The 18,238-nt window shown below is 59.4% G+C and overlaps 1 protein-coding gene across 2 annotated transcripts; it reads right to left on the bottom strand.

Annotated features, from left to right (window-relative positions):
• Positions 1 to 136: 136 nt before the first annotated feature.
• On the bottom strand, positions 137 to 15,508 carry GIT1 (GIT ArfGAP 1). 2 transcript variants are annotated; one of them, XM_060647814.3, is made up of 21 exons: positions 15,181 to 15,508; positions 9,521 to 9,654; positions 8,943 to 9,055; positions 8,713 to 8,818; positions 7,965 to 8,182; positions 7,785 to 7,879; positions 7,404 to 7,446; positions 5,610 to 5,636; positions 5,382 to 5,430; positions 4,887 to 4,959; positions 4,162 to 4,259; positions 3,699 to 3,810; positions 3,433 to 3,566; positions 3,116 to 3,268; positions 2,773 to 3,003; positions 2,628 to 2,681; positions 2,357 to 2,443; positions 2,186 to 2,259; positions 1,900 to 2,082; positions 1,710 to 1,773; positions 137 to 1,550 (listed from the first exon to the last, which is right to left on the bottom strand). In XM_060647814.3, the coding sequence occupies exons 1-21, from the start codon at positions 15,230 to 15,232 to the stop codon at positions 1,338 to 1,340; spliced, it is 2,313 nt and encodes a 770-aa protein (XP_060503797.1). In that variant the 5' UTR covers positions 15,233 to 15,508; the 3' UTR covers positions 137 to 1,337. The 2 variants fall into 2 exon arrangements, with proteins under 2 accessions (XP_060503797.1, XP_060503798.1); XM_060647815.3 differs by lacking the exon at positions 5,610 to 5,636 and having other exon boundaries at positions 15,181 to 15,355.
• Between the last annotated feature and the right edge of the window lie 2,730 nt (positions 15,509 to 18,238).

The raw sequence follows: 18,238 nt of genomic DNA, 5'->3' as shown, positions 1-18,238 counted from the left end.
AAGGGCTTTCCTTGCAAGTTCCAGGTCTGGAGCAGCTGTAGTCTTCATTTGTTTCATGCTCTTGCCAGGTCTGTCTTTGTCCCTTTCATGTCTGTCACCTCCCCACCCCCAAATTCTTTCAACACTAGCAACAGCACATGGTCACTTATTTATTTTTGATACAAATGTACATGACACACGTCTTGACAGTCAGCCCACCCACCACCACACAGGTATAGCCTGGCCCCTAGGGCAGAGGCAGGACAGAGAGAAGGGCTGGTAGGCACGGCCATCTGCCTCTCCAGCCTTCCCAGGCTGCTGCCCAGATTCCAGATACCCAGAGACTGCAGGGCAGGTGCTGGCCTCTCAGAGGTTATAGGAGGGGGCTCTCAGCTGAGTCGGGGACCCCGGGGAGCCAGCCCCAGGCTCAGGTGCTCAGTTCTCTGCCCCAGCCAGCACAGCCCCCTCCACAAGGGAGGGGGGGGAGGAGAGATGCAGGGAAGTGGTTTTTTTTTTTTTTTTTGTAAGTTCATAGAGAAGGGGACCGATGGGGGAAGGCAACGGGTAGGACCCCAGATGATTTACCAGCAGTCCCTGGCCCCAGGATGGGAGAGTGGGGGACTGAGCCCTAACTCTGGTCCTGCTGCCCTGGTCCCCTCACCCTTCACAAAACTCCAGATGGGCCAGGCCTCCGGAACGGCACTGCCGCCCCGCACACGCACACACAGGCACGCAGGGACACTCAGTTACCACAATGTTAAAATTAAGGGGTGGAAGAGGAGAGAAAAAAAAAAAAAGATTTTCCAGTGTTTGCTGCTAGGGACCCTGGGAACACAGGTTTGGGCCCTGTGCCCTAGGCAGGGGCCGTTTGGCATTAAAGGAGAGCAGCAGGGGGGTTGGTGGCTACAGGGCAGGGGACATCCACAGAGATTATGTACAAAGGAGGAGATGCCCCCGGCTCAGCCCCCAACAGGGCTGAACTGGCTCATGGGGGTGGGGTGCCTGTAGGGGGAACTGGCCTCACTTGGAGTGTCCCCACCCGACCCTTTGCTGAGGGTGCCCCAGAGGAGAAGGGGCTGGGAGTGATGCCTTAGAGGCCCCTGCACACTAGAAGGGGGGGATGCTATGTACAGGGGGAGGTGCATGGAATGTGGGGGACAGAAGCTCCTGCCACCCCACCTCCCCATCCTTGGGGATTTGAGGGGGGCGGGCACCAGGGCGCCTGGCTGCTGGGGGACAGTGGCAGCACTAAGGGCACTTGTGCCAGTGGCTCCGTTGGGATGGGGATTAGTGTCTGGAGTGGCCCAGCTCCCATGGCCAGTGAGGTCCCAGTGCAGGTGAGGGTGCAGGGAGAGTGGTCACTGCTTCTTTTCTCGGGTGGTGATGGTGACCAGCTGCTTGGCAGCCTTGGCGATGTCATAGGCGCACTGGATCACCTGCTGAGTCAGCAGCTGGAAGTCCACAGGGGCGCCAGGCTCCGGGGGCACTGTCTTCCGGCACTCACTCTGCAGCCGGTAGGCGCTGGCATTGAGCAGCCGCAGTGAGCTGCGCACAGGCTCCAGGGCTGGCCTCTGGAGGGAGGAGGGAGTTGGGCCTTGGACTTCAAACCATGAGCCATGAACATGGCCCAGTGTGTCCTCCCTCGTCTCCACCCAGGTAGTGGTCACATTCCCTACACCTGCCCCACCCTGAGAGCCTTTCAATCCTGCTCTTCTCTCTGGCCCCTGTACCTTTGGGAAGAGAGAGGCCATCTCCGTCACAGCCAAATGGATCTTCTCCGAGCAGGGCACGAAGCTGTGGGGGCAGGGGAGGGGAAATAGCGGCAGGGTTTGCAGGAACAGGACGTTGGTGACCCCCCCCCCCCCCCCCCCCCCGGCCCTTGCCCTCTGCAACACCCAGGGGCTGCTGTGAGCCCTTTACCTGTCATGCTTGAATTCTTGGGCAGCCCGCAACAATTCCTGGATGTTCTTGGTGACCTGTTCCGTCTTCAGGATGACATCCTCTGTGCTGGGAAGCCCAGGGTCAAGGTCTCCATCCAGGCTTTCCAACTCTGGGTGGAAGTCTTCTTCCTTGCCCAGCTCAAGAAACCTCTTCCCCTCCAGTCTGAGGTCAGGGTTAGAAAGAGACATTACAGTGGTAAGCCGCTTGCCTGTACCCTCACAGATCCTCCAGAGCCCACTCAGCCTTCTTCCCTGGGGTGTCTCACCCAAGCAGTGGGTCCCCGCTTTGCGTGTTCTCATAGTCACTGTCAGCACCACTGCCGTGGCGGGAAAGCTTGCTCTGGAGGATCAGGGAAGGGGTAGTGGGTGAGGTTCACATTCACAGACCCACACAGCCCATCACCTGTCCCCTTGGGCCCTGGGGATTGGAACATTACCGTATGGCGGCTTCCTTCCTGGGAGCAGGACAGTAGTGGGGAGGAGGGAGTGAAGGGCACGGCTGAGGCTGACACCCCCTTCCGGATCTGAAACCCAGGAAGACTGGAGTCAGTCTCTCCTCCCTGCCACCCGCCTTCCAGCTTCCCGGCAGTGAGGGTAGGGACCAGGTATATCTAGTCATTCCTGTGCCCAGCAGCACAAAGCCTGACACCCACTGGGGCTCAAGACCTATCTGCGGAAATGGATCCGCTTCCTCCAGGCCCTACTTACCCGGTAAAGGCCAGCAGGGACATGCACTGAATAGATGGCATCATCCTCCAGCTCCTGGGGATTGGCACAGTAGGTGTCATGGAGGGCCCTGCGGCAGCCCCAGCCCTCTGTTCCCCCCAATCCTTGAGACCCACAGGCAACTCACAGTGCTGTGGAAAGGCTGTAGCCGGGTAGAGAGCTCATCCCCAGGCGGGGCCCCAAAGGGCTTCAGGGCAGAGCCTGGTTCATACATGGAGAAGGCCTGGCGGTCCCTGCGATGGGCACTCCCGCCAGGCCCCATGGGTGTGTGTTCTGCCCGCTCGCTGGGCAGTGGGGGTGTGGGCACTGGCCCGGGTGGCTGCCGGATCTGCAAGTTCTCTGCCTGCAGCTTGTGGATCTGAGAGCGGACAGTGATGTCAGAAACTCTAGAGGATCCAGGCAGCACCCCACCTCTGGGAGCGGAGGATCCTCTCCGACCTGGGCACTCCCACCAATGCTGCAGCCCTTACCTCCCTCTGCAGCCTCCGGAGCTCATCACTCAAGCTGCTGTTGACCTTCATGAGCTGTTGCACCTTTGCCTCGGAGGTAGCCAGAGCCTTCTTCAGCTCCAGATATTCCTGCAGCGTCACAGCCCCATCGGACAGGTCTGAGGAGTCCATGCTCTGCAGAGTGAGACAGAAGCTGGTTAGCCATCAGGGGCAGGGGGTGAATGCCCACAGAAGACTGTTCTCGAGGCCATAACCAGCCCACTAGTCCCTGAAGCCCTGGGCTACAAGGGGATAGAGCCGGGCCTTAATGGAGGCCCGGGGAGGGGCAGTGCTCAGACCCGGGCACGGTTGTTCCTAGTGGCACCGGCGCTGCGCAGGGGCTCCTGGTCCGTGTCCTCGTCTGAGGCCACACTGTCGTAATCGTGCTGGTCGTCGAGGTCACTCTGGCTCCGCGCGGATAGCTCAAGGTTGTCTGAGGACATAGTCCAGTTACTCAGTATTCTGCCACACGACCCTTCCATCATGCCACCCCAAAAGGGAGCCATGAAAGAGAATATACTAGAAAAATGCCCACTGCCCTCAGCCCTAGCCACACCCTTCCCACCTGTGGGGCTGCTCAGGCTCTTGCCCTGCTGTCTCCGCTTGGCCTCGCTGAGAATGTCAATGATCAAGGTGGCAAACTCTCGGGCATTGAAGCGGGCCAACTTCTGTCGCCCCTGGTAGGCAGAAAGAATCCAGCCTGCATGACGGACCCCCTTACAGCTGATAGATGGGTGTGGGAACAAAGCAAGGCCATCCCCTGCTACCTGGCTCACCCGGCCAGATTCTGGGTGCCTGGGGAGCTCCCAAGAAGAGGCTGGAATGTCCCCCAGAAGCTGCTCACGAAGAGCTTAAAAAAAACTTTCCCCCAAATCCCAGTGCCAGCAGGGCCCTGAGAGAGGCCTAGGCCAGGGGAGGAGAAAAGCAGGCCCAGGCAGAAGCCCACACAACAGCCGGTGAGGAAGGGCAGGGCCCGCGAAGCTGGGGACCCCAGCAGGGGAGGAGAGGCCCCTGTCCGTCCCCCTCACCTGATTCCGCGTGGCCGAGTACTCGGGGTTCACAGGCAGGAAGGGTACAGCGCTGCGCTCCGTCACCAGGGTGCTGTGGTTCTGGGTAGCCAGCCACACTGGGGGAGGAGGGGGGGGGGGGAGGAGCAGGGAGCAGATCATCCAGAGCGTCCACGGTGGCCAGGCCCACGGGGTGGAGGTGGGGATGTGCTGAGCACAGCCTTCCTCGATCCTCCCCACGTCCACCAAGTGCTGGTGTTCAAACCAGGGGTGGTCTTCAGACACCGGAGGCAAGGTTGGGTCAGGGCAGGGCTGGGCAAGGCCAGCAAGACTGGCTAGGCCGATGACGACGAACAGAATGAGGCGACTCCTCCTTGCCAGGCCCAGCCCAGGGTTTGGGCTGGAATCTGGCTGTGGCCAGGAAGGAGTGATGTAGGTGGGGGTGGAGTGGGACTGGGGAGTGAGCCAAAGTGGGAGGCAGCCAGAGCAGAGATGAGCCCCAGTCCAGGGGTGGGGGTGGAGGAGCAGGCTGGCTGCCTCCAGCTCAACACGCTCCGCCTGGCTGGGGAGGCTGCCCGGGCTGCTCACAGCCAGCAGGGGCGGAGAGGCAGACCTGCCGAGCAGACCAACCTCAGGCCTCCCTTCTTAGTCCCAGCAAAAGGCCCCAAGAGCCACACCAGGTCCCAGCAGGTGGGTAGGTACCCGTGTCTCATCCACCCTCGGCCTCAGATGCCCTCTTGGCTCACCAGCGTCATTTTCTCTTCTGTCTACCTCGTCGTACACATCCATGGCAAGTTCCTCAAAAAGCCGGTTGCTGAGCTAGAGACAAAAGGGGGACCCAGTGCTGACAAGGCCAGGTCAACCAGGATGTCCTAAGATGTGGGAAGTGGCTTATGTCCTTTATGCTGCCCAGCCCCCACAATCTCAGAACTGGAAACTGGGGCAGGTGTCTCTCTGCCAAGCTCCAAGGTGGGAGAGGATGGAAGGGAGACCAGATCAGACCAGTTAGTGCCCTGGTAGGTCAGAGGTGGAGCTAGGGCCCAGGGAGCCTACGGAGGGCAGAGCCAGGGTCAAAGACCAGGGGTGGGGAGGCGGGGGAAAGAGAGCAGGGAAGACAGAGTGAGGGGCAGGTCAAACCCTTGGAAAAGGAGACCATCAGAGGAAGGAGGAGCAATCGTAGGGGTCGAGGCTCAGAAGTGAGGACAGCTCCAAGTAGAAGGAGCCCATCCAAGTGGACTCACCGCCTGCAGCTTCTTCTTGGCAGCTTTGGCCAGCTCGGACAGGTCTAGGCTGTGGAAGGAGGAGGGAGATGAGAATGGGCAGACAGGAGAGGTGACCAGGCCCCCACTTGTGACTCCCAAACATGCAGGGATCCCAGGAAGACAACATCCCAGATGCTGCACACCGGATGCCGCCCCCCACCCTGCCCCCAACCTCCAGAGCCTGCTCCCGAGGCAGGCACCATATACCTCTGAGACATGCACTTTTGCCGAGATCTAAGTCCAGAGAAAGGCAGCAGAGGAAAGAATAGGACAGAGGCAGCGATTACCCGGGAGCAGGGCCCCACGTGCCTTCCACGGCAAGCTCAGACCCATCTCCGTGTATACGCCAGACCCGGAGGGTGCAAAACGAACTCCTCTCCCCTCCCAACCTGCTCCTAGACCAGCCTGCTCTCTCCCTCTGTGACCCACTCACCCAGCACCAGCGTCTGCTTCTAGGAGTCACCAGAAACCTCCCTCACCCTCAAGCCCCAGCCAAGCTTTCTCTGGTTCTGCCATCGATCCCTCTTTGCCTGGGCCTTTGCAAGTGTCTTCCCACTTCCAGTCTTGCCCCTACAAGACTTTTTTTCCCACCCAGCAGCCTGGGTCACCTCTTTGACACGTTGGGCCACACTACCCCAGGCCTTAAAAACATCTTAATGACAAAACACATGTATGGATACTTCAACTGTACTTTAATAAAAAAACTTCCTTAAAAAATATACTACGTGTTTAGTGTGCATTATCTTATTTTAATCCTGTCAACAGCCCAGAAAACGTAGGTACTGTTGCCTTTACTCCCAGGAGGTAACTAAGCCTCAGAGAGGTTAAGTAGCCTGCCTGAAGTCACACAGCCAGTAAATGGCAGAGCTGACATATCCGGGCTTGGAACCTCTCAGCTCTTCTTGGGGCTCACAGGACTCGCCATTCTCTCGCCTGTTTCCAGTCCAGTGCTGCTCCTGGGATTCCCTGCTTCTCACACTATGCTCCAGCCACATGACTCCCTGCAGGTCCTGGCACAGCATTTCTCACTTATACCATTTATGCCTTTACTTCTGCTGTATTCCCCACACTGAACTACAGCTATCTGACCAGGCTGCCTCCTCCTCTGGACTGTGAGCTCCTGAAGGGCAGAGATCATATCTGAGTTACCCGTGTGTCTCAGGGCCAAGAACGGCAGCTGGCACCGGGCAGGTGCTCGGTTAGCCCTTTACTGAGTCCATGCCCATATGTGTTTAAACACATACACCAGACACACATGCAGGTACACACACCCCGCAGAATAAGACCAGAGAAGTAGGAGGGAATCTTGGAGTCTCAGAACAGAGTAGGTCTTGGTTCAAGGATTCAAGACGCTTAGGCCTGACAATCCCTGTCTGCCCATACTGGTCTTTGGAGAGGGAGGGAGCCTCCTCTCTCGGATCCAGGCCAGCAGGCACAGGTTGGAAAAACGGCCTTCAGATGTGGCCACCAGGTGGCGCCAGCATCCATCTTGTGAACTGGGTGCGTGTCCCCCCACAGCCTAGGCGAGCGGAGGCTTTTCAGATCAGAGGCAGAAACACCTCAGTTGTGAGGGGCCCTGCCCCCACCTCCCACCCCTCCCCAATTTCTGAGCACACCACAGAGGCCCAAAGTTAGTCAAATCCCTGGAGCCCACCATCTTTTCAATGAAAAGCAGAGGCTCGTCTAAAGATTTTACAGTGGGGTGAGTGCCACTGGAGCAGAGCCCAGTGAGCCACCCCTCCTGGGGCAGGTGTTTCTTGTACTCAGGCCTATGTGTGATGGCCTGGGGCTCAGGCGGTGCTTGGCCATGGGCTGAGCTGACATCCCTTCCCTGCCTTAGGGCCCAGCATTAGGGAGTGAGGATCTGACTGAAATGTTTGTACACCAGACCCGGGGCGGGGTCCCTAAAGCCCAGGGACTGGGAGGGGTAGAGGTTCTGGGGTTCAGGCACCCACATGGTGTCCAAAAGCCCCTGGGAAGGGGCATCAGGTGGGCACTCACCTGTCAGCCATCTGTGGGATGATGTAATGCCCATTCTTGTGATCTGAACAAAAATAAAAATGCCAAGTCACTGGTGCTGGGTGGCCTTAGCAGCTGGGAGCCCACCTCACTGCCACGAGCAGACCTTGGCACCCAGAAGTGTCAGGGGACAGGGATGAGGGCAGGCCACCCCCAAGAGCACTGGGAGCTGGCTGGAAGTGATGCCCACCCCCCACTCCCTACCCCAGTGTGCTGTAGCCCAGAGCCTTCATCAATTTCACAGGAGCCAGTTGCCTAGCAACACTGTTCCCCAGCCGGCTCGGTCACCATGGCACCTGCTGCTGGGGTGTGTCTGGGTCCCACCTGCCTGGCCGAGCCAGGCCCACCCCGCATTCTGCTCACCCGGCTTGCGTCCACAGAGATAGAAGGCCAGCCGGTCAGTGAGCTCATACTGGCATTCGACTAGCCTTTCCGCCAGCTCATGGTGCCCCGCCTGCCTGTGGGGAGGGGGCATGGCTCAGCCCTGCCGCAGCAGTCCACTCCCCCCACCCGCCCGAGCCTCACCCATCATCCGACCCTCACCTGGCATAGTCAATGGGCGTTCGGCCATTAACATCAGGGGAGCCAGGATCAGCCCCATACACTACAAGAAGCTCAGCCTGCAGTGTCTGCCCCGCCTTGGCAGCCACATGCAGAGGTGTGGTGCCCTTCTCTGGATGGAAGAAGTTGGCCTGGGCACCCAGGGACAGCAGGCGCAGACATGTCTCCAAGTTGCCCGTCCGCACGCTTGAGTGTAGTTGCTGCAAGGAGCAGAGTGTGCAGCAAGTGTGTGCGAGCACCGCCCCCCACCGCACCCCCAAGCCGTACCAAGTTAGGCAGCTGCTGGGACTCCTACCAGCTCCAAGGGCCCGGCTGAAGTTGGGTTGTCAGGGAGGATAGAGGCTTTAGTGCCAAATACTAACAGCTGCTATCAGTCACCATCTACCTGTGCTATGGGCTCTGCTTGAAACAGGCATTATCTATGAGGGAGATGCTGTTGCTTCTTTCCCATTTTACAGAGGAGGAAACTGAGGCTCTGAGTGGCTAAGAAACCGCCTCAAGTTTTCCCAGCTTTTGGATGGCAGCCTGTTGTGTCCACCTAGAGGCGGAGGGGCCTTGGCCACATGCAGCTGACCACGCAATCCCATCCCCTGCTGTGCCCACGATTCTTGCCTGACCCGGCTGGCTGCCTTTGGGGCCTAGGGCTCGGTGGTGATGGAGAAGCCCTCGGGGTGCTGTGGGCAACAGGAGGGGAGGCCCACCCATCTGTCCACCGTGGGGCCCCTCTAACCTTGCTGAGGTCTTTGGCAGTGACCCCGTCATCTTCCCGGCAAGGAAGCTTGTGCACAAATGCCAGCATCTGGTACTTGGCCCTGATGAACTCTGACTTGATGGGGCTGGATGGGACACAGAGGATGAAATGGGTGGGGGCAGAGTGGGAGAGGCTATTCCCCCCGCCACCTCTCAGACCCACGTCCCACACCACGCAGCCCCTGCCACCACCCCTCCGGCACAACTCACTGGACTTTGTCTTGGGGGTTGGCTTTGCGCCGGCCGCTCTGTACTTGCGCGGGGTCCAGCAGGGAATGCTCCCAGATGGAGTTGGCCCCGTTGCTGGCGAGCGTGTGCACCATCTGCAGAGAAGAAGTGCCAAGTGAGAGTGCCCACTGTGCACTGGGTACTGGGGGAAACACCTCCAAGTGCTGGCCGCAGCCGGCGTGGCTGCAACCAGTACCAAGGGGCCTGTTGTGTGCCTGCCACCATCACACCTCCATCCAGCCGGGCCGCCCAAGCACGTGGGTCCTGGTCAGCACCTCAGGTTGTATGGCGAGTGTGCCAAGGCTCAGAGAGATAAAGCGACTTGGTCAGTGCTATGTGGCCAAGCTAGTAAGTGGCGGAGCTGCGGAGAGAGCCCCGGTCTGCGAGACCCTAGTCTCAGAAGCCCCCCCCCCCCCCGCCGTCTGCATGGCAAACACAATGGATGGAAAGGGTCAGGGTTAGGTTCTGCCCCAGGTGGGTGCCGCCCTCTGGAAGCCGCAGAATCCAGAGCAGCGTGTGTGGGTATGGGGGAAGTGTGCCCACGCGGCCTGGCCCCGTACCTGCAGCAGCGTAGGAGGCCAGGCGCTGTGGCGGAGGTGCTTGACAATGGAGATGTGGCGGCCCAGGCTCCGGTGCACACTGCAGCACTCGTCACACACCAGCACCCCCCTGCTGATGGAGGCCCAGCCAGGGTCTGCCGAAGGGGGAAGCGACAGTCAGCGGAGGCCAGGTCGTCGGCAGTGCGTGCCCGGCACCTACTCCGGGCCCACACTAGCACTATGCTCACACACTTCAAGTACCTAGAAGCTGGGACAGCAGGGACACAGGTTGCTGAGGAGGAAGCTGAGCTATGGCGTAGGAGGGATTCCCCCAAAGGCTCGCAGCAGGTGACTGACAGCTGGGCCCCTTCCTACACATCTTTGCCTGTCTGGGGGGTGAGGGGGTGGGGGGAGGAATGTGTGGTCCCCAGGGCCTACTCAGCGGGTATGTCCTGCAGTCTTTCCCAGGGAACAAGACAGTTGGCCCAGGCCTTCCCCAGGGAGGCAGGAATCCTCTGGGGGATGTGACACCGATGCTACATGCCAGACATCCTAGACACTCCTGTGTCTGGGTCAGTGCCACATCTCTCCTGCACCCAGGCTTCTGCTGGAACCACTGGCCACCCACCTGACCCACCATATCCTCCATGGGCTCCTGCCTTTGCCCTCATCTTGGCAGGCAAGAGGCTGTTTCATGCTGAGCCTCCTGCCACCATCACTGATGGGCTGAGCTGGAGCCCCTCTTAACAGGGATGGAGAGGGCAAAGGAACTAACACTGGATACCCACTGTGTACTAGATAGACCTGTATGTACGAGGTCTCTCACAACTGTCAGATAAGGCAGGAAATGCTATCCCTGCTTTACCAATGAGGAAATGGTGGCTCAGAGAGGTTAGAGCAGTTGCTCAAGGTCACACAGCTGATGAGCAGGATTGTTGGGATGTGGACCCAGGCACTTTAGACACCAGAAGCCACGCCATGTTCACACCCACTGCTTTTCCTCCGTTCTTGCCTGGAAGGGGTCGGGCCCAAGTGGGCAAGGGCCCTGGAAGCCACTCTTTACTCCCTGGGGAGCAGCAAACTTTGGAAACAAGAAGTGGGGCCAGGATAGGGTGGGAGCTCCTTGGGTGCTTCTTAAGGGCAGGGGAGATGCCACCCATCCCAGGCCCCTTGGGAGAGGGGGAGGAGACAGCTGCACACAGCTTAAGCTGTGGAAAGGTCACGGGGGAGAAAGCAGCCATTGTGTGCCTCCAGAGAGTGGGGGCAGGGAGCTTCTCTCCCAGGACACTGTGCTCTGCCCGGGCCCCCCACCCCAGTCTCAGGAATCCCTGTGCTGGGTGGGGGAGCAGGGACTGGCTATCTTCCTTGCCTGGGAGTGCTTAGGGAGTCCAGAAGTGGGCCCCCCAGGGGAGGGACAGGCTTGGGGTAATGAGAGCCTCTCCAACCAGAAGGCAATCTCAGGCCCTTCCCCACAAGGACTTCCATCAAAGTTTCCAGGAGAATTGTAAGGAGACCGAGTCAGGGTGCAGCCTTTGTTCTGCCTACAGCAAGTGTCCCCTCCATAGGGGACAGGAAGAAACAAAAAGTGAAAGAGGGGGTTCAGCTCTTTGGGTCTAAGCTTCTTTAGGCATCTACCCAAAAACAGGGCAACAAGATGCCTGCCATACACCTTCCTGGGAGCTGATTCCAGGGGCCCACGAGGAAGGGATCCACCATCTGTGCCAAGAGGGGGAGCCCAAGGACACTCTTTAGTACTGGCTTTACCCAAACAGTGAGGCACCCCAGTGAGGCACATGGAAAGCTCCCTCCCCCCACTCCCAAATCACTGGGGTTAGGGGTCTGCCAGCCACCAGCCACCTCCGGCAGCCCAAGCAGGAAGCTGGAAATGACGCAGCCTAAATTCCTCTTGTTGAAACGGTGGGGTTTCCTGTAAATGGGGAGCCGCCCAGGCCAGGATCATAAATGGGCCGCCCTGAGGCCTCCAGCCCAGGCCCATGGCTCTACCGGAGAAGCAGGGCCTGGGAAAACTGCACATATATCGAGAGCCAGACCAGACATGGTGAGACTCTGAACATGGCAATGACCAAGAAGAGATCAGGATTTGGGGAATGTAGTCCAAGGCTTTGCTAGCCACTCAGCCTGGGGGAGGGGTCCTCCCTCTCCTCCACAATGACCTGAAACAGGAAGGTTGAGCAGGGGGCACTGTCCTGGCCTGGGGAACGCTGGTGTCAGCTCACTGGGCTACACAGATGAGAAGCCCACTATCTACTTCTTACATGCCCGAGGGGCCTTGCGTCTACCCAAGCAGGAGCCCCCAAGCCTCACTTAGGCCAGTTCCTAAGGCCAGGTAGTTTCTGAAAAGTCAAACGGCTATTGTAGCTGAAGGTTAAGGGACTCTTGCCCCCAAGAGGCTCCCTAGACTAAACTTGGGGTGGAAGGGACAGGGACATAAGGGTTTTTTTGTTTTAACAGGCTCCATGCCCAACTGCCAAGTGTGGGGCTTGATCTCATGAGATCAAGAGTAGTATGCTCTACTGACTGAGCCAGCCAGGCGAGAAGATGCGGTGACCTCCTCAGTATCCTGCCAACACTCCTGGCAGCTTCTGCTTCAGGGTGGGGGTCTGGGAAGCGTGGGCAAGTGGTAGGAGGGATCCTGGGATAATGTTAACCATGCAGGCCTCTACTAAGGTGAATTCATGTCATCACCCAAAGCCATTAGTAGCCTCTAGGTCTGCTCTAAGGGCCAGCGTCTCCTGAGCAAATTGTCACTAGGCACGAGGGAGAAGTCCACCATCTTGAAAGCAGCTAAGAGTAATTAATCCATGGGGATAAAGATCAGAATGGCGGTTACTTTTGGGGGCTGTTGAGTGCGAGGGGGCAGAAGAAGGGTCCAGAGAGTGATGGAAATGCTCTACCTCTTGACTGGAGTGGTGGTTACGCAGGTATATAGACATGTAAAAACTTAACAGTCTAAACAGTAAGCTGCAGGAACCCTGCTGTACCTAAATTAAACCTCAGTAAAAGAGGAAGAGAGCCCACCATTCACCCCACCCAACAATCTACATTGTGAAGAAACAAATGAGCCTGCAGGTTTCCAAATGTCCCCAGCCAGTGGCCATCCATGCTCATCCAAGGTGCCACCCGAGGTACTTCAGGTACCTTGAGGTATTCACTCCTGTGCCACCAAAGTGAGCTGGGCCAGGACTGTGTGGCAGACTGAATGGAGGGGGACGTGGGGGGAACACATTCTCCAGGGTTCCTGACTGCTGCGCCTCCCTTGCCTCCATGGCAGGCAGGTACACATGTGGGGCCTGATGAGGTAGTACCACAGCAGCCATGCCATGCCCAGCTGTCTTACAAAATCCACCTGTCACTTATATGCCCAGGCCTGGGAGCAGAGGGAGGATGAAGACCTTTGGGGTCAGCCTGCACTTCACCTTTCACCTCTTTAACCTCCCCAAATTAACCAACCACAAAAAGGCCACGGCCCCACCCCTAGGGCTGGACACCCCCCTTCACAGTGAGAGAAGCCTATGACTAGGTAGGAGGCATACACCAATGGAGTCCAGACTGTTGTTTACCCTCGAGCCTCATACCTGGACTGCTACAGTCCCACACCGGGGATGCCCCTCCCTGCATCCTACAGTGGGGAAATGGGGTAGCCAGCTGGGTCCCTGACAAGCATCCAAACACTCAGGGAGTGCCTGCTGCCAGGTGCTGGGGTAGGGTGATGTGTAAAGACTTTGTCAGCACCCTGCCCACCTCACTCCTCACCTTCTCACCACCTGCCTCTTCTGACCTGTATTCTGGATCAGGGGAAAAGGAGGTACCTGGGGCAAAAATGCCTCTGTGGGACAATGACTATGGATAGGAACCAGACAGTCCCAAGATATCAGATACATACCACTCCTTCCTGAACCCACTGGGCACCCAGAGGCTTCACACTGCCAAACGCAATGAAAGAGGGACAACTGCCTTGCTGATTCTGCCCTATGTCCCTCTGGCTGAGAATCAGGACCACAGACTTCAAGATGGGATGGTCCTCAAAAACCATTTTTATTCCAATTTCTTTACCTCACAATTGAGGAAACTGAGGCCCAGAGTGAGGAAAGTCTTGCCATGGGTCACAGGGTAAGCTGATAGGGTGTCTGCTAATCACTCCCCACCCCCATGCTATGCCTGCCCCGCATAGGTATAGACCAGCCTGGGAGAGGCATAGAAGGCAAGCTGTCCTCTTAGCCCTTCCATCCCCAGACGTGCATGTGGTTGGGGGAAGGAGATCACAGTTTCCAGCTCACTAGGGTAAGGACACATAAGCCCAGATAGCTTCTTCAGGGTCCTCTAGACCTGAGAGGAGTCACAGGGTCACAACCACCCAGAGTACTACGTCTCTTCCAGGCATCCACAGTGCCAAACTCTCTAGCCTGGAGGCATCAGAACCACCAGAGTATCTGTGGGTCCCAACCTGTTGGGGCCCCGGGCCTGTCCAAAGGGTAGCTAGAAGTTATGGGCCCATGAAACAGCACTTCACACTCTCACACTTAATTGTGCCCACAGTCCCCCTGGAGTTCACAGACACACTGAGCCTTCCCAGAGGTCTCCCAGGGAGATAGCTCCTTTTTAAAAGAGAGGATGGACAAGAGCCAGGGCTTCCTTCCCCAGGCCAGCTGCTGAGCCCCATCACTGGCAGTGTCCTCCCACATCATAAGATAACAGCCTCTCAGGTCACTGCTCCTCACTTCCTCAGGTCAGGGGTGGGGGGTTCGCATCAGCCTGGATCTGACTGTGCTGGGAAGAAGGGAAACACCACGGTAAATACAGCCAGGAGGCAGGCGAGGAAGCCAGATCCTGAGAACCTAGGCGCCCTTGGGTACTGTTCCCTACCCATTTCTGGTCAGACTGGGCTAGAGGGCTAGGAGGGGTCTGTGCCCAAGCTGGGTCAATGCTAAGCCCCCTTCCCAAGCAGGCCTTACTGGTGCATAGGAAAAGCCGAGCTAGTTGCTCCCAGGGATGCCTCAGAGGAAGATGCCCAGACTGTACTGGCCCTCAGCACCAGGCCCTGCAAGGAGCCCCCGCCTTGGGAAGTAGGGGCAGGGAGTCCTAGGAGGAGCCACCCCCTCGTCTGCTCACGAGGAAACACTATCCAGGCCTCCCCTGGCCCATCTGCCCGGTTCTCTGCCCCTTGACCTCCGCCACCTCAGCGGGCGCGCAGACCATGCGAGCAGCAGGTGCAAGACGCGGGGGTGGCACTGAGATGACACAAAACCACACTCACCCCCACTTCCTAAACCTTGCTGGCCTCTGCCACAGCCCTCCTGCCACCCCACCACCCCAGGCTGGCGCTTCCGTTGGGATACAGAGATGGAAGGTGGTGGCGGGCGGGGGGGAGGGGGGGCGGGGGAGGGAGGGCAGCTAGCTGCCTGCCTCTCTCAGACTGAGGGGTGGGATGTGGCGCCGGGAATGTCCTTCCTTGCTCGTCCACGGACGCGAGGGACTGGGGCCCCCAGCCGGCCCTCCCGCCAAGGACGCGGCTCCGCAGTGGCCCGGGCGGGGGCCGAGGCCGGAGGCCGCAGCCCCCAGCCCCGCCCCGCCCTCCGGCCCCGCACCGCGCTCCCGCCAGGCCCCGGCGCCTGCCCGGCGGCCTCGCCGCGCGGTCCCGCCCCTGGCCCGGCCCCGCTTACCCGGGGCGCTGCAGTCCGCACACACCTCCGCCCGCGGCCCCTTCCGGGACATCCTCAGCGGCGACGCGGCCGCAGCCCTCTGGGCCAGCGTGGGGGGCGCGGGCGGCGGGCCCGGGCGGCGGCGGCCCCTGCTGCCCGGCCCCGCTCCGGCAAGGCCCCGGCTAGGCTCCGCGCGCCCGGCCAACCGTCCGCCCCCGGGGCTGGCCCGGAACCCGCCGTGCCCGCCTGCCCGCTCGCCCTCCGGCGCCCTCCGCCCCGCGCCGCCCCGCGCCGCCCCGCGCCGCCCCGCCGCCGCTCGCCGCTCGCTCTCTCCGCCCCCTGCGCGGCTCCGGGCCGCTCCTGCAGGAAGCGGCGCAGGCCCTGCCCACCGGGGGAGGGGCAGCCTGCACTCCCGCCCCGCCGCCCGGCCCTGCGGGCAGCGCCTCCCAGAGAAAGGAAGCCGGGAGCGCGGGCGGGAGGGGGCGGGGGTGCTTAAAGGGGCCGCGCGGCCTCCGCTAGACAGGCCGGAGAGGGCAGCATCGCCTTCGGCCTTGGCCTCTGCTCTGGCACTCTCCGGCCCCGCGGCAGTGTGAGTTACCCTCACAGCCCCATCCGCTTCGCTTTCCAGGTGGAGGGTGGTCCAGGGGGCTCGGCCCCGGGGACAGTGACCCTTGGGGAACAGGGAAGAGAGTAAGGAGCTGGAGGCCCAGGCCCCCTTCCCCGTCAAGAGGCTGTTTGGGGTACCCGCCTATGTCTGGCTGGGGTAGCATGTGTGTCCTGGTCCCCCATGTGTCCTCATCTGTGGGTCCAGGTGTGTGTGTGTGGTCACACCCTTGTTGATTATGCACGACACCAACAATATGGACGCCCAGGTGTTCCCCTGCCTCCCAGCTAAAAATACATCTGTACCTCATCCATGCTTCCATCCCAGGAGGAAAGAATCTGGGCACTTTTTAAGGACCTCCCGAGGAGTGACCACTGTGCCTGTGTGCAGTAATATCCACTTGGCATTTCGTCTTGTATACGTCCACGGTGTTTCTGGGCCACCGCAGGTTTGTGTGTCCAGGGCGTGTGCACATAACACACAGGGACCTTTTCTTGTGGTGGCCTTTCTTCCTGGACTTCACACAGAGACTTGGCGTAGGTGGGGGGGACAGGAAGCGGAGGCGCGGGCCGCACGTGGGTGCACCCCTGCACTGAGCATGCTCCCCCATACACGTGTGCCCCGCGTGCACCCAACCCCCATCCCTGCAGCAGCAAAATGCCAGAGCACTTTGCTTGTGGGGACAGGGCACGGGTGGCCAGGACCAGGCCTGGGGGCCAGGTCGGTGGTGACAGAATTAAGGGAAGATTCCCAAGGGGGTAGGGGGTACTGCTCAGTAACAAGGAGGGAGGAGGGAAAGTCCTTGGGCAGGGGTTCGGGGTTGGTCGATTTTATCCCAGCGGTGCCAGAGCAGCAGTGACTTGTGGGTGGGCAGGCTGCTTCCCTGGGGGAGACAAGTAATGCTCATGAGTCACACCACCCGAAATACAAGCAAAGCTGCCTCCATTGCCTTTTGCTGCAGCCCAGATTGACAAGTTTGTTTGAAATCGCGATCCACGGGGTATATTTATAATCGCACCTTAAAAAAAAAAATTTTTTTTTTTTTGCAGGCTTCCCCTCCCCCCACAGCCAGCCGCTCAGCTGGCGGGGTTTCTGCGAGCAAAGGTACCTCGCAGTGGGGGTGGGGGTCGGCGGCGGGGGGAGCACCACCTGCCGCCCCATGCTGCACCCGCACCAAGCAGTCAGTCTGTGGGCTTGATGGCCCTAGGCTGGGCGATGAAAAGGAGCGGCTTGGCCGCTCTTTACCGGGCGCACAGCCCACGAGCGGTGGCCGCCCATTCACCCCCGATCGACCCCCAGCTATGGAATTTCATTTATTAAATGTCGAGGCGGCTACTGGCAGCCCCATCGCTCGGCTGTCTTTGTTTCTCTGCTGTGTGGGCGCGTCTCGAGCACGTGGCAGCTGGAGCGCGCAGACCGGAGGAAGAGCGACCCGGGTTTAGGCTATGGCCGCCTGGCAAAAAGAGGCCCGGCTGCTAAGGGGATAGGTCCCCCAATCCAGGCTGAGATACCCCTCTCCCAGAGCTACAACGCTTTTCAGGATGATTCACCCCACTGCCCCCTCCCGCCCGCCAGCTCCACCTCTCGGTGGCCCAGGGACTACCTGGGCGTGGCCTAGGCTGAGAGGCACTGTCCAAACTTTGTTCCGGAAGCCCCCAGACCCACCACTGCAGACCTTCTGGGCCTGGGACTAGGGATAGAAGGTTTTCAGGATTTCCCTTGGGAGATGTCGCCAACTCAGGGAGCAGGACAGTAAAAAAGAAATCTCAGACAAGGTTCTAAAAACAGTTTAATGAGGAAACGTACACGCATTCTCCCGGCCACTCCTAGCCGTCCCTACTCCGCTCCAGCCCCCTCCCCAACTCTGGCCGCGGCCACAACACTCTGCTGACCCCTCGCGGTAGAGGTGGGCAGCGGTCCTCGGTTGCCTGAGGTGCCAGCTGGCTCCTCCCAGGCTGGAGAAAGGGGCGAGGCAGTCCACTCCTCCCTTATCCTTTCCCGCCTAGGCCTGGCACCGCAGGGTGTGGAGGAGGAAGGAGAGAAGACCACACAAAGAAACCTGAGAGAGGCGCGGAGAGTTTGCAAGCTTTTGCTATCACCTCCCACACAAACACTTTTTGGATTGTTCTATCATGAGCTGGTATGGAATCCCTAATTCCTGTCCTGTTCTAGGGTGGACTCAAGAAGGCGCTGTGCCTGGTCCCGCCACCTGTCTCAGTCCGCCTGATTGGGGGCGGGACGCGCCGTTTCCAGGGTAGTTACTATCCTTAGCTCACCCCAGTAGGTAGTATTTCGAGTCTCATTTTAGAGGTGAGTGGTCTGAGGAAGCAGAAAATTTAAGCAATTTGCTTCTGGTCAGGCGGTTAGTAAGGGGGAATTCAGACTGCTCTAAGATCCCAATCCCCTCTCCCTTCAGGTCTGGGCCACGCCTCTAGATCCTTCCAGCCCTTGCAATAGGCAGCCCCAGAGGTCAAT

Source organism: Panthera onca, chromosome E1 (genome assembly GCF_046562875.1).
Source record: "Panthera onca isolate mPanOnc1 chromosome E1, mPanOnc1 haplotype 2, whole genome shotgun sequence".
Lineage (NCBI taxonomy): Eukaryota > Metazoa > Chordata > Mammalia > Carnivora > Felidae > Panthera > Panthera onca.
Note: the sequence above shows the minus strand (reverse complement) of the source record. Positions and strands in the feature narration are given on the sequence as shown.